The following is a 20,484-nucleotide window of genomic DNA, read 5'->3' on the forward strand; positions in this document are numbered from 1 at the left end:
CCAAGACAATCCACAGATTCAATGCAATCCCTATTAAAATTCCAACGGAATTTTTCACAGAACTAGAACAAATAATGCCAAAATTTGTATGGAAACACAAAAGAGTCCAAAATAGCCAAAATAATTTTAAGAAAGAACAAAGCTGGAGGTATCATGTGCCATTATTTCTAACTATACTACAAAGCTATAGTAATCAAAACAGTATGACAACACTGTAAATCAACTATACTTCAATTTTTAAAAAAAACAACAGTGGGACTTCCCTGGTGGTCCAGTGGGTAAGACTCCACAGTCCCAATGCAAGGTGCCTCAGTTCAATCCCTAGTCGGGGAAAAAGATCCCACATGCATGCCACAACTAAGAAGCCCACATGCCGCAACCTAAGATCCCGCATGCTGCAAGTAAACATGCTACAAGATCTCGCGTGCCACAACTAAGACACAGTGCAGCCTAAACAAACAAAAACAACAGTATGATACTGGAACAAAAACAGACACATGGATCAACAGAACAGAACAGCGAGCCCAGAAATAAACCCACAATTATATGGTCAATTAATCTACGACAAAGGAGGCAAGAATATATGATGGGAAAAAGAAAGCCTCTTCAATAAATGGTGTTGGGAAAACTGAAGAGCTACATGCAAAAGAAGCGAACTGGACTACTTTCTCACACTCTATACAAAAATAAATTCAAAATGGATTAATGTAAGACCTGAAACCATAAACTCCTAGAAGAAAACATAGGCAGTATGCTCTCTGACATCAGATAGATACAGATATATAGATATCTCCTCAGGCAAGGGAAACAAAGGGAAAAATAAATGAATAGGACTACATCCAACTAAAAAGCTTTTGCACAGTGAAGGAAACTATCAGCAAAACAAAAAGGCACCCTACTGAATGAGAGAAGATATTTGCAAACAGTGTATTTGATAAGGGGTTAATAGCCAATATGTATAAGAACTCATACAACTAAACATTAAAAAACAAACAGCTCAATTAAAAAATGGGTCAGAGGACCCACACAGACATTTTTCCAAAGAAGATACACAGATGGCCAAGAGACACATGAAAAGATGCTTAGCGTCACTAATCAAGTAAATGCAAATGAAAACCATGAGATATCACCTCACACCTGTCAGAATGACTATCATCAAAAAAGACAATAACAGATGAATGGATAATGATGTGATACACACACACGCACACACACACACACACACACACATACACACACACACACACACAAGACCATGATTCAGCCATTAAAAAAAAAAAGAAATCTGGGAACTTCCCTGGTGGCGCAGTGGTTAAGAATCTGCCCACCAATGCAGGGGATATGGGTTTGAGCCCTGGTCCAGGAAGATCCCACATGCTGCGGAGCAACTAAGCCCAAGCACCACAACTACTGAAGCCCGTGTGCCTAGAGTCCGTGCTCCGCAACAAAGAGTAGCCCTCGCTTGCTGCAACTAGAAAAAGCCTAAGTGCAGCAACAAAGACCCAACACAGCCAAAAATAAACTTATTTTTTTAAAAAATGAAATCTGTCTTTTGTGACAATATGGAGGGACCTGAAGGTATTATGCTGAGATAAGTCAGACAGAGGAAGACAAATACCATATGATTTGTCTTGTATGTGGAATCTAAAGAACAGAACAAACATAACAAAACAGAAACAGACTGATAGAGAACAAATTGTTGGCTACCAGAGGGGAGGCATGTAGGGGGATAAGTGAAATAGGTTAGGGAGATTAAGAAGTACAAACTTCCGGGCTTCCCTGGTGGTGCAGTGGTTGAGAGTCCGCCTGCCGATGCAGGGGACACAGGTTCGTGCCCCGGTCCGGGAGGATCCCACATGCCATGGAGCGGCTGGGCCCGTGAGCCATGGCCGCTGGGCCTGCGCATCCGGAGCCTGTGCTCCACAACGGGAGAGGCCACAGCAGTGAGAGGCCCGCATACCACAAAAAAAAAAAAAAAAAAAGAAGTACAAACTTCCAGTAAAATAAGTAAGTCACAGGGATGAAACATACAGTACAGGGAATATAATCAATAATACTATAACTCTGTAGGGTGAGAGATGGTAGCGACTTATCATGGTGATCATTTTGTAATGTATAAAAATACTGAATCACTATGTTGTACACCTGAAACTAATATAGTTAAGTCAATTACACTTCATTTATAAGGAAAGAAAGAAGGCAGGGAGGAAGGAGAAAAAAAAAAAGAGGAAAGAAAAAAGAAAAGAGAAGAGAAAAGAGAGAATAAATTTTAGGTGGACAGAGGTTTTTTGGTTTTCTTTTTTTTTTTCAAGTGTTTTAAATATGCTGTTCCATGGCCGCCTTTTTTTTTATCACAAGAAATCGGCTGTCACCTGCATATTTGCTTTCCTGTACATGTCTTTCTTCCTCTGGCTGCTTTTAAGATTTTTCTCTTCATCACTGGTTTTGAGTAATTTGATTATGATGTGCCTTGGTATAGTTTTCTTCCTGTTTTTTTTTTTTTTTTTTTTTTTTGTGGTACGCGGGCCTCTCACTGTTGTGGCCTCTCCTGTTGTGGAGCACAGGCTCTGGACGCGCAGGCTCAGTGGCCATGGCTCACGGGCCCAGCCACTCCGCAGCATGTGGGATCTTCCCAGACCGGGGCACGAACCCGTGTCCCCTGCATCAGCAGGCGGACTCTCAACCACTGCGCCACCAGGGAAGTCCCTTCTTCCTGTTTTTTGTGTGGGTGATTCACTGAGTTGAGTTTACAGTTTCCATCAAGCTTGGAAAGTTTCTGGCCATTATTCTTTCACCTATTTTTTCTTTCTCTCCTGCTTCTGTGGGAACTCTAATTACCCATATATTAAGTTGCCTGAAGTTGTTCCACAGTTCAGTGCTACGTCTGAAAATTTTTTGATTCTTTTTTATGTTTCATGTTGGATAACTGAATCTTTCCTTCTACAACATCTAATCTGCCATTAATGCCCCTCAGTATATCTTTCACTTAACACACTTGTAGTTTGTCATCTTTAGAAACTTGATTTGGGTAATTTTCATACCTTCCATGACTCTACTTAACTTTTTGAACACATGGAATATAGTTGTAATAACTGTCCTAATGTCCTTTGCTGACTGTACCATCTGTGTCGGTTCTGGATTGGTTTTCATTGATTGTTTATTCTCATTACAGGTTACATTTTCCTGTCTCCTTGCACTGTGCTCCCCAACTGTAATTCATACATCTAGATACTAACCCCAGGTGCTAAGAATGTGACTGTATTTGGAGATAGAGTCTTTAAGAGGTTAAATTAAGTTAAAATTCGGTCATTAGTGGGGACTTCCCTGGTGGTCAAGTGGGTAAGACTCCGTGTTCCCAATGCAGGGGACCTGGATTCGATCCCTGGTCAGGAAACTAGATCCTGCATGCATACCACAACTAAGAGTTCGCATGCCGCAACTAAGAGTCTGCGTGCTGCAACTAAGACCCAGCGCAGCCTAAATAAATAAATGTTAAAAAGAAAAATTGGTCATTATGGTAGGCTGTAATCCAATAAGACTGGTGTCCTTATAAGAAGAAACCTGGACAGACATGCAGAGGAAAGACCATGTAAGACACAGGGAGAACATGGACATCTACAAGCCAAGGAGAGAGGCCCCAGAAGAAACCAATGCTGCCAACACACTGATCTCAGACTTCTAGCATCCAGAATTGTGAAAAAATAAATTTCTCTCGTTTCAGCCACCCAGTATGTAGTACTTTGTTACAGCTGCCCAAGCAAACTAATACATCTGGTAATATTTGATTAGATATGAGACATTGTGAATTTTACTTTGTTGGGTGCTGGATATTTTTATGTTCCTATAAATATTGAATCTTGTTTCAGGATGCAGTGAATTGGAAACAGTTTGATTCTTCTGGGTTTTGTTTTTATGATTTGTTAGGTAGGTCCAGAGCAGTACTCTGTCTAGGGCTAATTATTTCCCATTATTGAAGCATGACATTCCTGAGTGTTCTACCCAGTGTTCAGTGAATTATGGTCTTGTTAGAGGGAACTGGAACTGTTTCATCTAAACCTTTCGGGAAGTTCTCTCCCCAGCCTCAGATAGTTTCCTCACACATGTGTGCTGTGCAGCACTGTGTTGAATACTCAAGGTGTAGAGATCTCCAGATTCTCCTCTGCAGATCTCCAGAGTTCTCTCTGTACCGATGTCTCTCCCTGGTCCTCTGTCCTATAAAGTGTAGGCATGTTGGTGTCCCCAGACTCTCAGCACCTTATCCACAGCTCAGGAAGTCCACCAGGCTCCACATCAATTTCCTTGTCCCTGTGATACAGCGAGGAAACTCTCACGGCAGTAAGCTGGAGTTGTTGTAGGGCTCACTTTGTTTGTCACCTCTCCAGAGACTACTGTCTCTCGTTGCCAGTGGCCAGTGTTTGGAAACCTTGTTTCATGCATTTTGTCTGGATTTTGTTGTTGTTTTAGTTATTTCAGGGTAAATTCAGTCCCTGTTACTCTATCTTCAGTGGCCAGAAGTGGAAGAATTGTATTCCTATTAAAAAGTATCTATATTTAGTTTTCACCAATTCCTCTATTACTGTAACCATCAAGATTATTAAGGAAGAGTTTTTCGCTTTATTCCATTATATTAATAGATATATTTCAAAACACATCTTATATTATATATTCCATCATATATATATGTGTACATACATATATATATATTCTATTCTATTATCTCATTATATTCTCTCAGAAGGAACAAAAGAGTAAATCCAAAATTCACTCCCCAAGACTAATAGGTGGACTTCTACCTAGTTTATAGGTGGAAACCTTAAGAACAATCTTCAAACTCTTATTCAAACATAGTATTGGCAGTAATTTCACTGAACAGAATTAAAAGCTTTAAGGCCTTAATAAAATACACAAGTGCAATCCCATAAATGTCTTTGTTCCCAGAGAAGAAAACAAAAAGTCATGAGGATGTTGGCAGAGTTTAACAGCTGGGTGACCTACTGTGAAAAGGCCTTGTTCTCCTGACAGTGACAAGGATGTTTTATCGCTATAGTATAGCTTGTTTTCAAGTGCTTCATACACAATTGTTTTACCTCCTGTTAAAAAACAAAATTCATCTGAGCAAACCTTAAAGATCTTATTGGCTTTATTCAACAATTCATCAATCGGGCAGCATCTCATGTAGCAAACAGAAAGGAACTCCAAGGAGCTGTACAAAATGAAAGACTTTCACAGGGAGAAGAGAGTGGGAACAAGGAAGTTTTATGAGACAGCAGAAGCGAGTTATTTATTCCACGGTCACTTTCCTTTAGGAGACAACAGGGGTCCATCAGGCAGATGACCACATTAGTGCTGACCAGGTGATTCCTGATTGACTGGTTGAAGAACCCATTTCTAGGAGAGCCGAGTCTGTAATGAAGTTAAGTCTCCGTTTGGTGACGTGGGCTTATTTAGCATAAGCAACTCCATTTTGGGTCTGTTATCTTCTTCTTAAAGCTATCTTTCTTTCTTTCTTTCTTTCTTTATTTTGTTTTTGGCTGCATTGGATCTTCATTGCTGCACATGGCCTTTCTCTAGTTGCGGCAAGTGGGGGCTACTCTTCGTTGCAGTGCACAGGCATCTCATTGCGGTGGCTTCTCTTGTTGTGGAGCGTGGGCTCTAGGCTCACAGGCTCAGTAATTGTGGAATGTGGGCTCAGTAGTTGTGGCTTGCAAGCTCTAGAGCGCAGGTTCAGCAGTGGTGGCTCATGGGCTTAGTTGCTCCGCGGCATGTGGGATCTTCCCAGACCAGGGCTCAAACCCGTGTCTCTTGCATTGGCAGGCAGATTGTTAACCACTGCACCACCAGGGAAGCCCTGTTTTTCTTTATAGCACTTTACCACCTCTTGAAATTTACTGTGTATTTACATGTACCTTTTTTGCTTTCTTTCTCCTTCACGAGGAGAATGTGAGCTCCACAAGGGTTGGGACCTGTCTGACTCTGTAACATTTTATCCACAGCCTCCAGCACACAGTACGTCTTCAACAAGTATTTGTTAGATGAATAAAAGAATAAACATGCAAGCAATCTTCTCAATATATGTCACACTGTTAACAGTAATTGTCCAGGGGATAATTCCACTTTCTCAATTATATTCTCTGTTTTAAATCTGTATTAAGAAATCTTTTTTTACTTTTGTAATCAGGAAAAAAAACAAAATGAGAAGGGAACAGAGGGAAAGAGACAGGATCTCTCAAGGGCTGCCTTTCACCATGGCAGTTGCCATCCCTTGTGGTGGCCTCATACCTGAAGATCCCTGCCTTGGTCCCTGCAGAATCTCCCTTGTGCTTTCTCTTGAGGCTCTGGGGCTGTACTGGCAGGCTCCCAGCTGGCCTCCACTGGTGTAACAGTCCCTTCCTTCTGGAACCCAAAGCCAAGTATCCGATGTCCTAGAATGGCAGTCTTATTTTCCTTCCCGTAGGTTCTGCCATGACATGGCTTGTCAAGGTGTGCCGTGTCCCTAAACTGTGAACATTTCTTTTCTTTTATCTACAGAAAGCTTGGTATGCCACAGATGCATTGACAGGATGAGTTATATCCTGTCATTGAAGTGGGAGCCTAAAAGATGAGATACTGTGAAGATAAAACAGCACAAAAAATGTCAGAGCAACAAAGGATGAATGTGAGATCAGACTAATCATCTCCAGCCACACTTGCATTTTGTCTCTTCTATAGACATAATAAAAATGCTTGAAGAAACTAATACACCATTGCAAAGCAGTTATACTCCAATAAAAATGTTAAAAAAAAAGATACTGCCATCTTTCATCTTTCCCAGTGCCTAGCTTGATATCAAACAAACAACAGAAGCAAGTTAACTGTTCGTTGAATACAATAATCTATGAGCACCCAACACTGACACAGCCACTTTCAGGTAGGAACCACATGATGTTCCAGGCCTAGGAATGGCACAAGTCAAACATGAAACAGTAAAGAATCTGTGTTGTACACATTATTAGGAGAAAGAAACAGTTGAAAGTTAAAAGGCATATATCTCTTTTAGGACCCTGAACTATGGCATCCAAACGACCTGCTTCAACACTGAACATTCTTCCCTTCCCATTACGAATAGTTCAGTCAATATATCTAAACCTTGGGACTTCCCTGGTGGCACAGTGGTAAAGAATCCGCCTGCCAATGCAGGGGACACGGGTTCGAGCCCTGGTTCTGGAAGATACCACATACCATGGAGCAACTAAGCCCGTGTGCCACAACTACTGAGCCTGCACTCTAGAGCCTGCAAGCCACAACTACTGAGCCCGCGTGCCACAACTACTGAAGCCCACGCACCTAGAGCCTGTGCTCCGCCAGAATAGAAGCCACCATAATGAGAAGCCCACGCACTGCAATGAAGAGTAGCCCCTGCTTGCCGCAACTAGAGAAAGCCCAAGCGCAGCAACAAAGACCCAACGCAGCCAAAAATAAATAAATAAATTTATTAAAAAATATATATGTATATATATCTCTAAACCTTGTGTGGAGATCTGAAAGTGTGGTAAGAACTGAAAATAACTGCAACTTTCTTTTCTTTACCCTAATGCTCAGGACAACTTTCAAGCTTTAAGGACAAACCCTAAATTGCAGCATTCCTGAGATATGCTTGTATTCCTTCATTGACACTCCTTCTCTGCCTTCATCTTTGCAAAATGAAATTCCTTCTGAAACTCCTCACACTGACACTCATCTACCCCCTTCTCTTTTTACCTTCCCAGGGCATTTCCATACCTGGTAAACAGATTACACATGATTAAGACAACTAAAGCCCATAAGTATCATCTCAAGACAAATTCTATTTAGAAACTTCTATTTGTGTATTAGCAAAACCTGAGAGGTAAGAATTCTGCCTACGTCCCACATACTCACTCTGTGTTGCCCTCCGTTCATGTTGATCTCTTACCCACCTCCACCTCAAACCCAGCTTAACACCCCCGTCACTGGGCCATATGCAGGGCCCTCCGGGGGGCAGCTGCCCTCAGGCCCCCCAGGACCAGGCAGTACTCAGCTGTGCAGAACACACATGGCTTCTCAGACACACAGCAAGTCACAGCTGAAACGACTTCCCATGAGAACCACTTCTGTCATCCATTTTTGCAACACCGCATATCAAAAAAGAAGAGTTTCGGGCTTCCCTGGTGGCGCAGTGGTTGAGAATCTGCCTGCTAATGCAGGGGACACGGGTTCGAGCCCTGATCTGGGAGGATCCCACATGCCACGGAGCAACTAGGCCCGTGAGCCACAACTACTGACCCTGCGCATCTGGAGCCTGTGCTCCACAACAAGAGAGGCCGTGACAGTGAGTGGCCCCCACTTGCCACAACTAGAGATAGCCCTCGCACAGAAATGAAGACCCAACACAGCAAAAATAAATAAATTAATTAATTAACTCCTATCCCCAAAATCTTCTTTTTTTTTTTTTTTGCGGTACGCAGGCCTCTCACTATTGTGGCCTCTCCCGTTGCGGAGCACAGGCTCTGGACGCGCAGGCTCAGTGGCCATGGCTCACGGGCCCAGCCACTCCGCGGCATGTGGGATCTTCCCGGACTGGGGCACCAACCCGCGTCCCCTGCATCGGCAGGCAGACTCTCAACCACTGCGCCACCAGGGAAGCCCCCCAACATCTTCTTAAAAAAAAAAAAGAAGAGCCTCTGCCAAGGAGCTTGATGTCCGTGTTAATGAGACTTTAGCAAATAATGGTAGGAAACATCTGATTAGGTTAAGGATAGAGAGGTAAGACCAGGTCCAGGTTGAGAACTGAAAGGGAAACACCTGCAGTACCTCCTCTCCCCTCGGCACAGGGCTTTGCTCTTATTTCACAGAGAAAACAGAAGCACCCAGTAGAGAACCTCCAGTGCTCCCCACACATATCTAACCACCTCCCTGCAACTTCACAGCACCCTTGGCCTACCTTCCTGTCTGGGGACCGCTGACTTGGCCTTGGGGTACTGGGTCCCAAAGACACCACGCCACCAGCACCCGGCATCACCAGTCTTTCCCCTCCTGGACTATCCTCAGGAGCACACCAAGGCACTCTACAGCACTGGTCAGAAACTTCCTCCTACTCCAGTTACCCACCCCCTCACTTCTGTTGCCTTTTGTGGCAAAACTCCTTGCAAAAGCTATCTGCATTTCTTCTCCCTACTTCTCCCTTGAGCCACTCCATCAGGCTCTTGCCTCCACCACTCAACTTAACCACACTAACAACCACTGATCCTTCTGTCTCCAAATCCAATGGCAGATCACACTCTCCTCTGCAACAGGCTTTCTTCCAATAGCTCCCTTGACCCCTTCCTCCCAGCTCTCCTCTCAGCTGCCTCCCTCCAGGTCTCCTTGGTTTGAGGCTCCTCTTCTCCAGCTCCTACTTGTCCAGGGCCCAGGGTCCAGCCCTGGGATCCTGTCGTGACTCTGAACACTACCTGCAGGCTAACGTCAGATGTTGGCCTCAGCTCGCCCCTGAACTCCAACTCCTACCTATTCCACTTGCATGTTTCATAGGCACCTCCATATGCCCCGAACCAAACTCATTTCCCACAACTGCCCCATCTCAGCACATGGCAGCTCCACTCTTCCACTGCTCAGAAGAGAACTGGTGAATCCTGTGACTCTCCTCGCTCTTTCTTACTAATCCATCAGCAAATCCGGTTGACACCTCCTTGGAAACAGATCCAGAATGCAACATTTCTCACCTCCACAGCTACCCCAGGCCCAAGTCCCCATCATCTGTTGCCTGGATGACTTCTAGCGGGTCCCCCTGCTCCTGCTGCCCTTCCAGTCTGTCTTCATCCCAGCGATCAGAGTGACATGTCAATGACATACATCATACCCAGGCACTCCTCCACTCTAAAGCAGCCAGTGGCTTCCATTCAAATGTCCCCTTACGAGAAAGGCCTCCTGTATACACGCCTCAGCTGCTCCTTACTGGCCCTACTTTCCTCCTCAAGCCCTGAGCACCTGACACAGCACATACTTGTTCGCTTGTCACCTGCCTCTGCCACCAGAAGGTAAAGTCCACAAGACATGACCCACATCCACTGCTGCAGCCTCAGCACTTAGAAGAGTTACTGTACATACATCAAACTTTGCTAAATGAACAGGTGAAAAAAAAGTGTTGAATAACCAAAAAGCATTGCTTAAAACGTTCTATTACCAACAGATGTGTTAACTGATCACGATGACAACTACATGCATGACAACTGGCTGAGAAGACGTACTGTAATAGTTTGGGGGCAGGGACTTCCCCGGTGGTCCAGAGGGTAAGACTCCGTGCTCCCAATGCAGGGGGCGCAGGTCCCATCCCTGGTGGGGGAACTAGATCCCACATGCATGCCACAAATAAGAGTTCACATGCCACAACTAAGAAGCCTGCATGCCACAACTAAAGGTCCTGTGTGCCACAATGAAGATTCAGCACAGCCAAAATAAATAAATAATAAGTTAATTAATTAACTAAAAAAATTGGGGGGCAGAAAGGGAGGGAGGGTACATTCTTCTTGACCTAAGTTAACAGAGCTTTCTCAATACTCCAACAAATAACACTAGCAATAATACTGGGGATGACCAAGATGCCACTGACTGAGTGCTCACTGTGTGCCTGGCTCTTTCATACACTGGACCCTCACCCCAATCCTATAAGGAAGATATTTTTATCCCCACATTATAGAGGAAGAAACAAACTCATAGTTAAGCAACTCACCCCAAGCCACAAACCTGAAAACACTCACTTGAGACTCAGTTTCCAATCAAGCTTTCCCCTAAAATATCAAACAATACTAAGATGGGCACCAAGCCTAAACAACAGGTCTTTCTACTAACTGGACACCTCAGGCTGGGTTTCCTGGCATCACACTTCCCTGTGTCAGCAGCCCGTGTCCTCACTGACACTCCAGACCCTGGCCCTCAGTTCAGGAAGAGACAAATGACCTACCCACTCTCCATGTAGACACCCAAGTTCTGTGGCATCACGTCCGGGTGAAAAGCATTGACTTAATCTGTCAGTTTTCAAGATAATATTGCAGTTAACGTTTTCCCGTAGACTGCATTTTGGAAGGAAAAGTGCTCTAGTGGGAGGATGAGGAGGATCATGAGTCTGGAAAGGCATCCTGTCTCCACTGCTGTCAGCAGAACCCTGAGAAGATGACCCATCTTCTAAGCCTCTTTCCAAGGTTACCTCTGTGGTATGTATCTTCTGGAGATTTTAATCTGCGTTTGAGCAGTGTATGCTCAACATTACTGTAGAAGACAGACACTCCCTTGAGAAGGGAGAGTATATGCTGGCTGAAAGGAACTGGGAAACAAGCAGAGATACAGGACACTAATCTCACCAAAAAGGTGTAAAGTCCCAGGGTCCCGGGTCCAGGGCTGGAATGTGTCCCTGATAAGATAAACCACAACTGGGAAGAGAGGGACCAAGTTGGGGGCCCCATTTGAGGCACCATAACAAAGCCTGCCCCCCTGCTTGTCATGGTCCAGGCACAGACTCTACTCTGGGGAGTGGGAGGAGAAGGGGGATGGAGAAAAGCAGACTTTAAGGACAAAAGCTAGCTCCGAGACAGACATTCACCTTGGTCACCCGCCTTTCTGGGTTATGGTGAAGCCATCAGCAGCCCTGCATGAAGTTCCTTCTTTTGGATCAAGAAGGAACCAAGAGTGATGCCTGAGTTCTTCTGTATTTACAAACAAAGGCCATCGGCTGTGAAATCTCCCAGGCGGTCCACTGATCTCCGTTATCTGGCAGATCTGGCCTGTGAGTTGACAGTCAAAGGATAGTCTAGTTGACTGAAATAGAGACCTATACATCTCATCACTGCTTCCTTAGGCCCAATTTAGACCACTTATGCCTTTATTGCATATTGCCAAGAACTCCAAGATTACAGAAAATGAAAGGCCCACAGAATCCCTCACTTGCCTCCTTGTACCAGACATACGCAAAGCAAAAATAGTATCCAGTCCTTCCTCTTATGGAGTACACAGTTGACATGTAAGTCAGATAAACATTTACCTTCAAAAATAACCCTTTAGGGCTTCCCTGGTGGCGCAGTGGTTGAGAGTCTGCCTGCCGATACAGTGGACATGGGTTCGTGCCCCGGTCCGGGAAGATCCCACATGCCGCAGAGCGGCTGGGCCCGTGAGCCATGGCCGCTGAGCCTGCGCGTCTGGAGCCTGTGCTCCGCAACGGGAGAGGCCACAACAGTGAGAAGCCCGTGTACAGCAAAAAAGAAAAATAATTAGTCCAACAATTAAAACAAACCAAAAGGGAACTATACTCAGTATGTTGTAATAACCTATAAGGGAAAAGAATCTGAAAAAGAACATATATATATATATATATATATATATATATATATGAATCACTTTGCTGTACAATTGAAACACAACATTGTAAATCAACTATACTTCAATTAAAACACACACACACACACACTTCCCTGGTGGTCCAGGGGTTAAGAATCTGCCTTCCAATGCAGGGGACATGGGTTCGATCCCTGGTCAGGGAACTAAGATCCCACATGCCCTGGGGCAATTAAGCCCGTACACCACAACTACTGAGCCCACAAGCCGCAACTAGAGAGAAGCCCACATGCCCCAACTAAGACCCAAGGCAGCCAAATAAATAAATAAATAAAATTAAAAACACACACACAAACTGGTTTTGGTTTTGTTTTCCCTCCAAGGTTGTTGTTTTCATCTGAATTAGTTGCCAGCAACATTTAAAAAGTTAGCGATCACAGATGCAGGCTTACACCCAGCTACTCTTCAGGAAAGACTGGAAGATCTGGCTGTCCTGGAACCACATTCCTGCTGGGGAGCAACAGGAGAGACTGCAGTAGCTGCTGCCCCCTTCAGATAGAACACGTTCTCTCCATCCTGGCCTCCCAGAATAATAAACAAAAAAAGGTTTGCTTTCAGAAAAAATATTTTTTTATTTAGGAAAAAATCCACTTTACTCTGTGTGTGTGTGTGTGTGTGTGTGTGTGTGTGTGTGTACTAGAGCAAGAAAAAAGGGGAAAAAAGTATAAGTATATAAAATAGGAAACAAGACTAGGGAACAGCCCCAGGTACAGAGGAAAAAGCTAGATATAAAAGATGATTTACTATAAACATATAAATCACCAAAACCGAACCCAGAAAGAGAGAGCATATCTAAGAAACTATAATAGTTATCAAAGTGCTATATTCTAAAAAAAGGCACCACACTTAGGTAGTTTTACAGGTGAATTCTACCAAAATTTAAAGAAAGAGATCATTTCAAAAGTGTTTAAACTGGCTAAAGAAGAGAAAGAGAAAACTTTTAATAAAGCTATAGAAAGCACTAAAACAACTTGGTAAAGACGGCATTGAACAAGAAAATTACAGACTAGTGTCACAAATAATGGTGTAAAATATTAATAAATAGAATCTGTCTACACCATAAGAATTATCATTGGGCTTCCCTGGTGGCACAGTGGTTGGGAGTCCGCCTGCCGATGCAGGGGATGCGGGTTCATGCCCCGGTCCAGGAAGATCCCACATGCCGCGGAGCGGCTGGGCCCGTGAGCCATGGCCGCTGAGCCTGGGCGTCTGGAGCCTGTGCTCTACAGCGGGAGAGGCCACAATAGTGAGAGGCCCGTGTGCCGCAAAAAAAAAAAAAAAAAAAGAGTTATCATTGATGATTCAATAATGATGATTCAATAAGATAAAATGATGATTCAATATTATAAAATCTATTTCTACAACTCAGCATACTAACAGGTCAAAAGACAAAATTTATATGATAATTTCACAGATGCTAAAACAGCATTTGATAAAATTCAACAACCATTTTTGACTTAAAAAATGACAAAACAGCAACACACCCCTTACTAAAATAACTAACGTGGCACAAACACTAAAAGAATTCTCTTTAAAGTCAGGATACCCAGTATCATCCCTATTATTCAACCTCATTCTGGAAATACAATGTAACCAAAAAAGAGAAAGAAACAAAAGACATAAGAAAGTAGAAAACGAGACAAAATTCTTATTATTTGCAGCTGACATGATAGTATACCTGGAAAATTCGAGAAACAACTGCAAAAACTACTTGAAACTAAGATTATGTAAGTTGCTAGTTACAGAAGTAATAAATACAACCAGTTACAATATGTAATATAAGAAAATATTCTATTTTCAATAACAACAGAAAGATAAAATAACTAGGAATAAACTTAAGAAATGTACAGGATTTTAAAACTAACTTAAAAAGACATTTCTGAGACAGGGAAATGTATATGTAGACTGGATATTAGATAATATTAAATTAATTACAGATTATAAATTGTTAATTTTGACACAATATGATAATAGCTTTGGAGTTAGATATATTTCAAAAAGTCCTTATTTGTTCATGATATACTGTGAAATATTTATGGATGAAATCATTTGCTTTAAAATAGCCTAGTCCCCCACCATACTAAAAATGGAAGGGAGGAGGAAGAGATGATTCAAGATTGGCAAAACATGGAAAACTATTGACTATTCATTATATTATACTGTCTCCTCTACTTTTGTATATTTGAACACGTGCACAATAGAAAGTTAAAAGAAATGTGCAGGAGGACCCAAACAAAGGCGGATCATTAAAGATGTAAATAATCCCAAAGATGTATAATGAGCTTAGAAAAACACACAAAAATTGCCACCTAACCATTAAGAAATGCAAATTAAAGATACAAATCAGATGTCATTTTCATCAATCAAGTAGAAAAAGATCAAAATATCTGGTAATGTTCAATATTGGGGGGCAGGCAACTGACACTACTGGAGGGTGTGTCAGTACAACTTCTTGGGAGGGCACTTTGGCCTTTGCTTTCAAAGTCATAAACACATACCCCTTGGCTCAGCAATTCCAATTCTAGGAATCTATTCTAGATATTCATTCACCAAGTATTTTCTCCCACCTACTATGTGCCAGGCCCTGGAGACAGACGCTGAGAGAAAAATTGTCCTTGCTCTCAGAGGGCTTCCGTTCTTGTGGAGACTACCCACAAAGCAAGTCAAGTGTGCAGGCAATCACACCGTCAGCTAAGGCAGCGGTCCCCAACCTTTCTGGCACCAGGCACCAGTTTCATGGAAGACAGTTTTTCCACGGAAAGGAGGGGGATGGTTTCAGGCAGTAATGTGAGTGATGGGGGGGGATGGTTCAGGCGGTAATGCGAGTAATGGGGAGTGATGGGGAGCGGAAGATGAAGCTTCACCTGCTCTCCCGCTGCTCTGCTCACCTGCTGTGTGGCCTGGGGACCACAGGGGACCCCTGAGCTAAGGGATAAGTGCGATGAAGAAACAAGTAAACAGAATAGGGGGGTTGGAGGCGGCAGGAAGGCTAGTTTGGATGTGCTGGTCTGGGAAGGCCTCTCTGAAGAGATGACAGTAAAGCAGAGACCTGGTTGAAGGAGAAGACAGCAGGAGAACGTCCAGGAGAGCATTTCAGGCAATAGGGAAGGAAGCCATGGGCTGACACACAAATTTGGCCTTCCCGCCCTCTGCTTTTCTTTTTATTCCCGTAACAACCTTTTGTTTATCCAAAGGACATGGCACCACTTGAATGTCTCTCTTTGTCTTCAACTCAAAAATAAAAATAATCAGATCCTTTTAATACAGTACATCTTTCAAGGAAGGTGCCAGGCCAGCACTGTTTCCCCGGACATTGTGCAACACAACTTGATTTCTTCAGAGGAAGAGTTCCCAACCTATCTAAGTGCTACGTCAAGCTTGTTACTAAAAGTGCATTAAAGCCAATTGTGAGTTTTTAATGCAGATAAACCTTTCCACAGAACAGCTTAGTTTCACAAAAGATACTCACCAGTTGCTAGATAATTTTACACAAAAACAAAAATACTGTCAGTTCCTGAACTTCTGGCAGGACTGGGAACCACTGACTTAGAGAAGTATATAGTTTAATTTCATGATCTTTCAGGCAATGCAGTTGATGTTTTTAGGGGCTATTTGGATAAATATTTTACACGGAAGTGGCCAGTGTCAATTAAGGGCATTCCAGTTGACCCCAAAATAAGTGACTCTGCTACAACACCTGAGAACATTACATACTAACTTCTTCAAACACCACTGAAACATCAAGACTTCAAAACTGCCATGAGTGATACGTTCTACAAACAGCCAGACTATGGGCAGAGACTTGCCCGCGTGAAATATGCCCCTATCCCAACTGTGAGATTAATTTAACATAAACGCATTCATCTCCCCAAAGGGAGACCGAAAATAACCAGGTGACTTCCGGACGGGACGGAGAGTCCCAAGGAGACGACTCCTGCGGACACATTCCACGTACCACCAGCCAGCTGCTCGCGAACGCCGGGCTTCCCCCCACCCCTTCGACAGCCGAGGATGCGGTGCACCCCATGTCCCTGCACACGACCGACCCCCTCAGCCGTCCCCGAGGGACCGGCAGCTTCAAGCAGAGGGTGCCGCGGAGACTCAGGCACCGGTGAGCTGCCCACCCGGCGAGAAGGACGATGGGTCGGAGTCGGACGCAGAGCAGGTCGGAGCGGAGTCGGCGCTCCCGGGCGTCCGGGAGCTCGCCACCCTCGTCGAGAGGCGCTCACCTGCCGGTCGCTGGAGGGGCCCCCCAGGCCCGCCCGGGAAGGAAGGGGGCGCGGGGGCCAGGGTGGACCACGGGGGAGGCACCCGGGGACGCCCGGAGAGGGTCGGGGGGCACGCGGGGTGGAGGGCAAGTAGCTCCGGAGGGTTGTGGGTCCCGGGCCGCCTCCGCCGCTCCTCACCTGCCCAGCGCCCGCTTCATGCCTGCGTCGGCGGCGCAGCGCGGCTCGGCCGGCCCGGGGCCCGCCAGGTACAGGTTCTGCTTCAGGCGGCAGTCGGCGTCCAGCACCGCGGCGGCCGAGCCGGCGGAGGACGAGCCCGAGGCGGCGTGGCGCTCATGCTCCAGGGCGACGGGCTCGGTCCGCTTCCTCATCCCGTGGCCAGCACCGCCGGCCTCACCGTCGCCCGGGGCCTCGCCGCCGGCCGCCGCTCAGAGGAGCAGCCACTCAGGTAAGCCACCACCGCCGCCACCGCTTGGAGCCCGCCGCCCTGACGTCCCTGCCGGCCGGGGTCGGGGCGGGGCCGGCGGCCTCCCGGCGCTGATTGGCCAGCGCTGAGTGGCTGTAGGCGGGTGCGCCGGCCGGGGCCCCCTACCCGGCGCCCGGCGCGCCCAACATCCCCAGCGGCGATCGCAGCCATCTTGGACACGGGCAAACGAAGCCGCAAGGCGCGTCACCGTTCGGGCGCGGCTGACTGGCGGAGTATCGCTGGGCAGGGGTCGGGCTAGGTCAGACACGAGGCCTCCTGGTGCCCACTGCGGCGGCCCGAAGGGTACTCCGCGCATATCCCCGGCTCTCTGACTCCCCCCAACAGTGGAAACCCCCGAAAACGTTTTATAAGAATTTACACAACAAAAAGAAAAAGGTGACATGACAATTCTGTCCTAATAATGATTTATAACTATTTTCCCACAAGGACTTTTCTTTAAAAAATATGTGATCTGGTAGTTTTGTTTTTTAATTTGAAACAGAAATGTATAGATGTTTCTTTTTTTTTTTCTTTTGGGCCGAACGTTTGAAAACTGAGCTGCTTAAAATTTTTACTTTTTTAAAAAACCAGTATTAGATTTTAGATTTTTATAAAGCAGAACTAGCTGATGGGGGAAGAATCCATTTCACAAATTCCCACTTGTGAAACACAAATTAAGTACTAATTCAACCCATCCTAAAAACAGAAAGGAAAGAGCAGTTTCACCTATTCAGTTTTATAGCTTTGGCTTTCTTTAATATGGCATTATTTTATTTTTTTTACAAATGATCTACAACCAAGAGATTCACTTATTTATTACAAAGTAACTTGTAATTTCAACATTTGTGCCAGTGAAAACTATTGGCAACTGATAACTTAAGATCAATTAGAAACGTCTTTAGAAATTCAATAGCTCCTTATATTAGCTTTGTAATGATACTTAGAAATTGCAAAAGAATTTCACTGACCATATTACTAAATAGCACAACCTGCATTCATATTTGTCCAAATATACTTTTGGTGAATTCTTTTTTTTTTTTTTTTTTTTTTTTTTGCGGTACGCGGGCCTCTCACTGTTGTGGCCTCTCCCATTGCGGAGCACAGGCTCCGGACGCCCAGGCTCCGCAGCATGTGGGATCCTCCCAGACTGAGACACGAACACGTGTCCCCTGCATCGGCAGGCGGACTCTCAACCACTGCGCCACCAGGGAAACCCTGGTGAATTCTTTAAAGTAATGTAGAAGCACATACTGGAGACTGGGAATCCAGAAAATAAAGTGTAAAACATTTTTTTACTCTATCACTCACTAAATCCTTTCCAATCAATAGAAAAACAAAAAAGCTAGGAAGGGAGGGCTGGAAAGAAGAGAGTAAGGGGTACTGAGTCTTTCTTGCTGGTATTAGGCCTTGCTCCAGTCCTCAACTCTTGGTCCACACTCACTCTATAAGTAATCTTATCCAGGCTCTAATCTTATCCAGGTCACCCTACAATGGGGACACCTACATTTGTATCTCCAGTCCACACCTCTTCTTGAACTCCAGGCTCCTCTATCCAGTGGTCTACTCATCCCCTCTGACATCCAACAGGCACCTAAAATCATGTTCAAAGCTGAGCTCTCAGCTCTTCTCCCACCCCAGCTCCATCCATAACCTTCCCCACCTCCAGAATGCTCCCAGCTCCAACCATAGCCTTCCCCACCTCCAGAATGCTAAGTCCATCCCTACAGTTCCTCAGGCCAAAGCCTTTGAGTCATCCTTGATTCCTCCCTTCTCACGACACAGCAGGTCTATCACCAAGCCTGGTCAGCTCTCCTTTCAAAATCTATCCAGGATCAACCACTTCTCACCACCTCCACCGTGGGCCAAAGTGCCATAATCCCTCACTTGGATTCTTATAATAGCCTAAATGGTCTCCTGCCTCACTTCTGTCTACTTAATCCAGTGGCCACAAAGGTCTTTTTAAAAACCCTAGATCCAGTTCTGTCACTTATTTGCTCAAAACACTTCAATGGCTCCCCACCTCGTGGAAAATAAAACTGAAAGCTTATGAAATGGGCCAACGGGCCTACTTGACTTGGCCTCAGCCACTGCTCAGCCCTCACTCTGTTCCCAGCCACCAGCCTCTCTCTAGCTCACCCTGCTCCAGTATCACTGCCTCCTTGCTGAGGCAGGGGCCCCAGGGTGTGGGTGGCATGTACATGAGTCACCATATCCACATGGCTAACTCCCTTCCACTTTAGGTCTGTGCCTTCTCTGAACACTAACTCGAAACCTTCAGGCCCTCTCACTGTCACAGTTCACCTTCCCTGACTTACACTCTTTTTTTTTTTTTAATTTTGATTGGAGTATAGTTGCTTTACACCATTGTGTTAGTTTCTGCTGTACAGCAAGATGAATCAGTTAGAGGTATACATATATCCACTCTTTTTTAGATTTCCTTCCCATTTAGGTCACCACAGATCATTGAGCAGAGTTCCCCATGCTAAACAACAGGTTCTCATTAGTTATCTATTTTATACATATATGCCCTATTTTATACATATATGCCCTGACTTATACTCTTCTTAGCACTTTTCACCAATATATTTGTCATCAGTATATCTGTATCTGTGTATTGCTGTTTCCCACACTAGAACTTAGACTCTGACGGCAGGGACTTTGCTGCTTTATCTTCAGTGTCTAGAACAATGCTGAATATGCACTTCATAAATATCTGCTGAAGGAATAATGAATCATCACAAACCCCCAGAAGTGGGTACTACTGCCCCCACTGTATAGGTAAGGAAGTGAGTCTCAGGCCTGAGGTCTGAAATTGAAAAGGTTTATGGCAAAGGAAGGTTGTGGATACTGGTGTTCCTTGGATTACACTATAGAATTGTGTATTTGATAAAAACACTTAGCTAAATTATCCATTACTGTAGAGCTGGGAAGGAAAGGTCACTCAACGTAAGGATAAGATTCAGAGGCTTTGTAGGCCATTCCTAGGCTCATTTCTCAGACCACATATCTACTGTATACTTGCAAAAGAGGAACAAAGTTTCTAGGGTTAGATAGAATGGATCCAAGTAATGTGAGATCTTAGTTCCTGACCAGAGATGGAACCAGCGCCCCCTGCAGTGGAAGCGTGGATTCTTAACCACTGGACTTCCAGAGAAGTCCAAAGTAACACTGTTTAAAAAAAAAAAAATAGCCACGGGAATTCCCTGGTGGTCCAGTGGTTAGGACTCTGCGCACTTCCACTGCAGGGGGCATGGGTTTGAGAACTAAGACCCCGCATGTCACATCGCGGGGCCAAAAAAAAAAAAAAGCAGCCAAATAAAACGAATTGTTTCCATAGCAGTAATTCCCACCTTTGATTCTATATGGTTATGAAAATTTCCGCAATCATCTCGGCGGGAATATGGCTATGTGTAT

The 20,484-nt window shown here is 44.7% G+C and overlaps 1 protein-coding gene across 1 annotated transcript in view; it reads right to left on the reverse strand.

The window, feature by feature from the left end:
* Window positions 1-17,099, reverse strand: part of ABHD12 (abhydrolase domain containing 12, lysophospholipase) — a 68,574-nt gene extending 51,475 nt beyond the window's left edge. Inside the window, exon 1 of the mRNA XM_065892187.1 lies at window positions 16,785-17,099. Within this exon, the coding sequence (XP_065748259.1) occupies window positions 16,785-16,975 (191 nt within the window). The 5' untranslated portion in view covers window positions 16,976-17,099. The remainder of the gene's footprint in view (window positions 1-16,784) is intronic.
* Between the last annotated feature and the right edge of the window lie 3,385 nt (window positions 17,100-20,484).

This window comes from Phocoena phocoena, chromosome 15 (assembly GCF_963924675.1).
Source record: "Phocoena phocoena chromosome 15, mPhoPho1.1, whole genome shotgun sequence".
Taxonomy (NCBI): domain Eukaryota; kingdom Metazoa; phylum Chordata; class Mammalia; order Artiodactyla; family Phocoenidae; genus Phocoena; species Phocoena phocoena.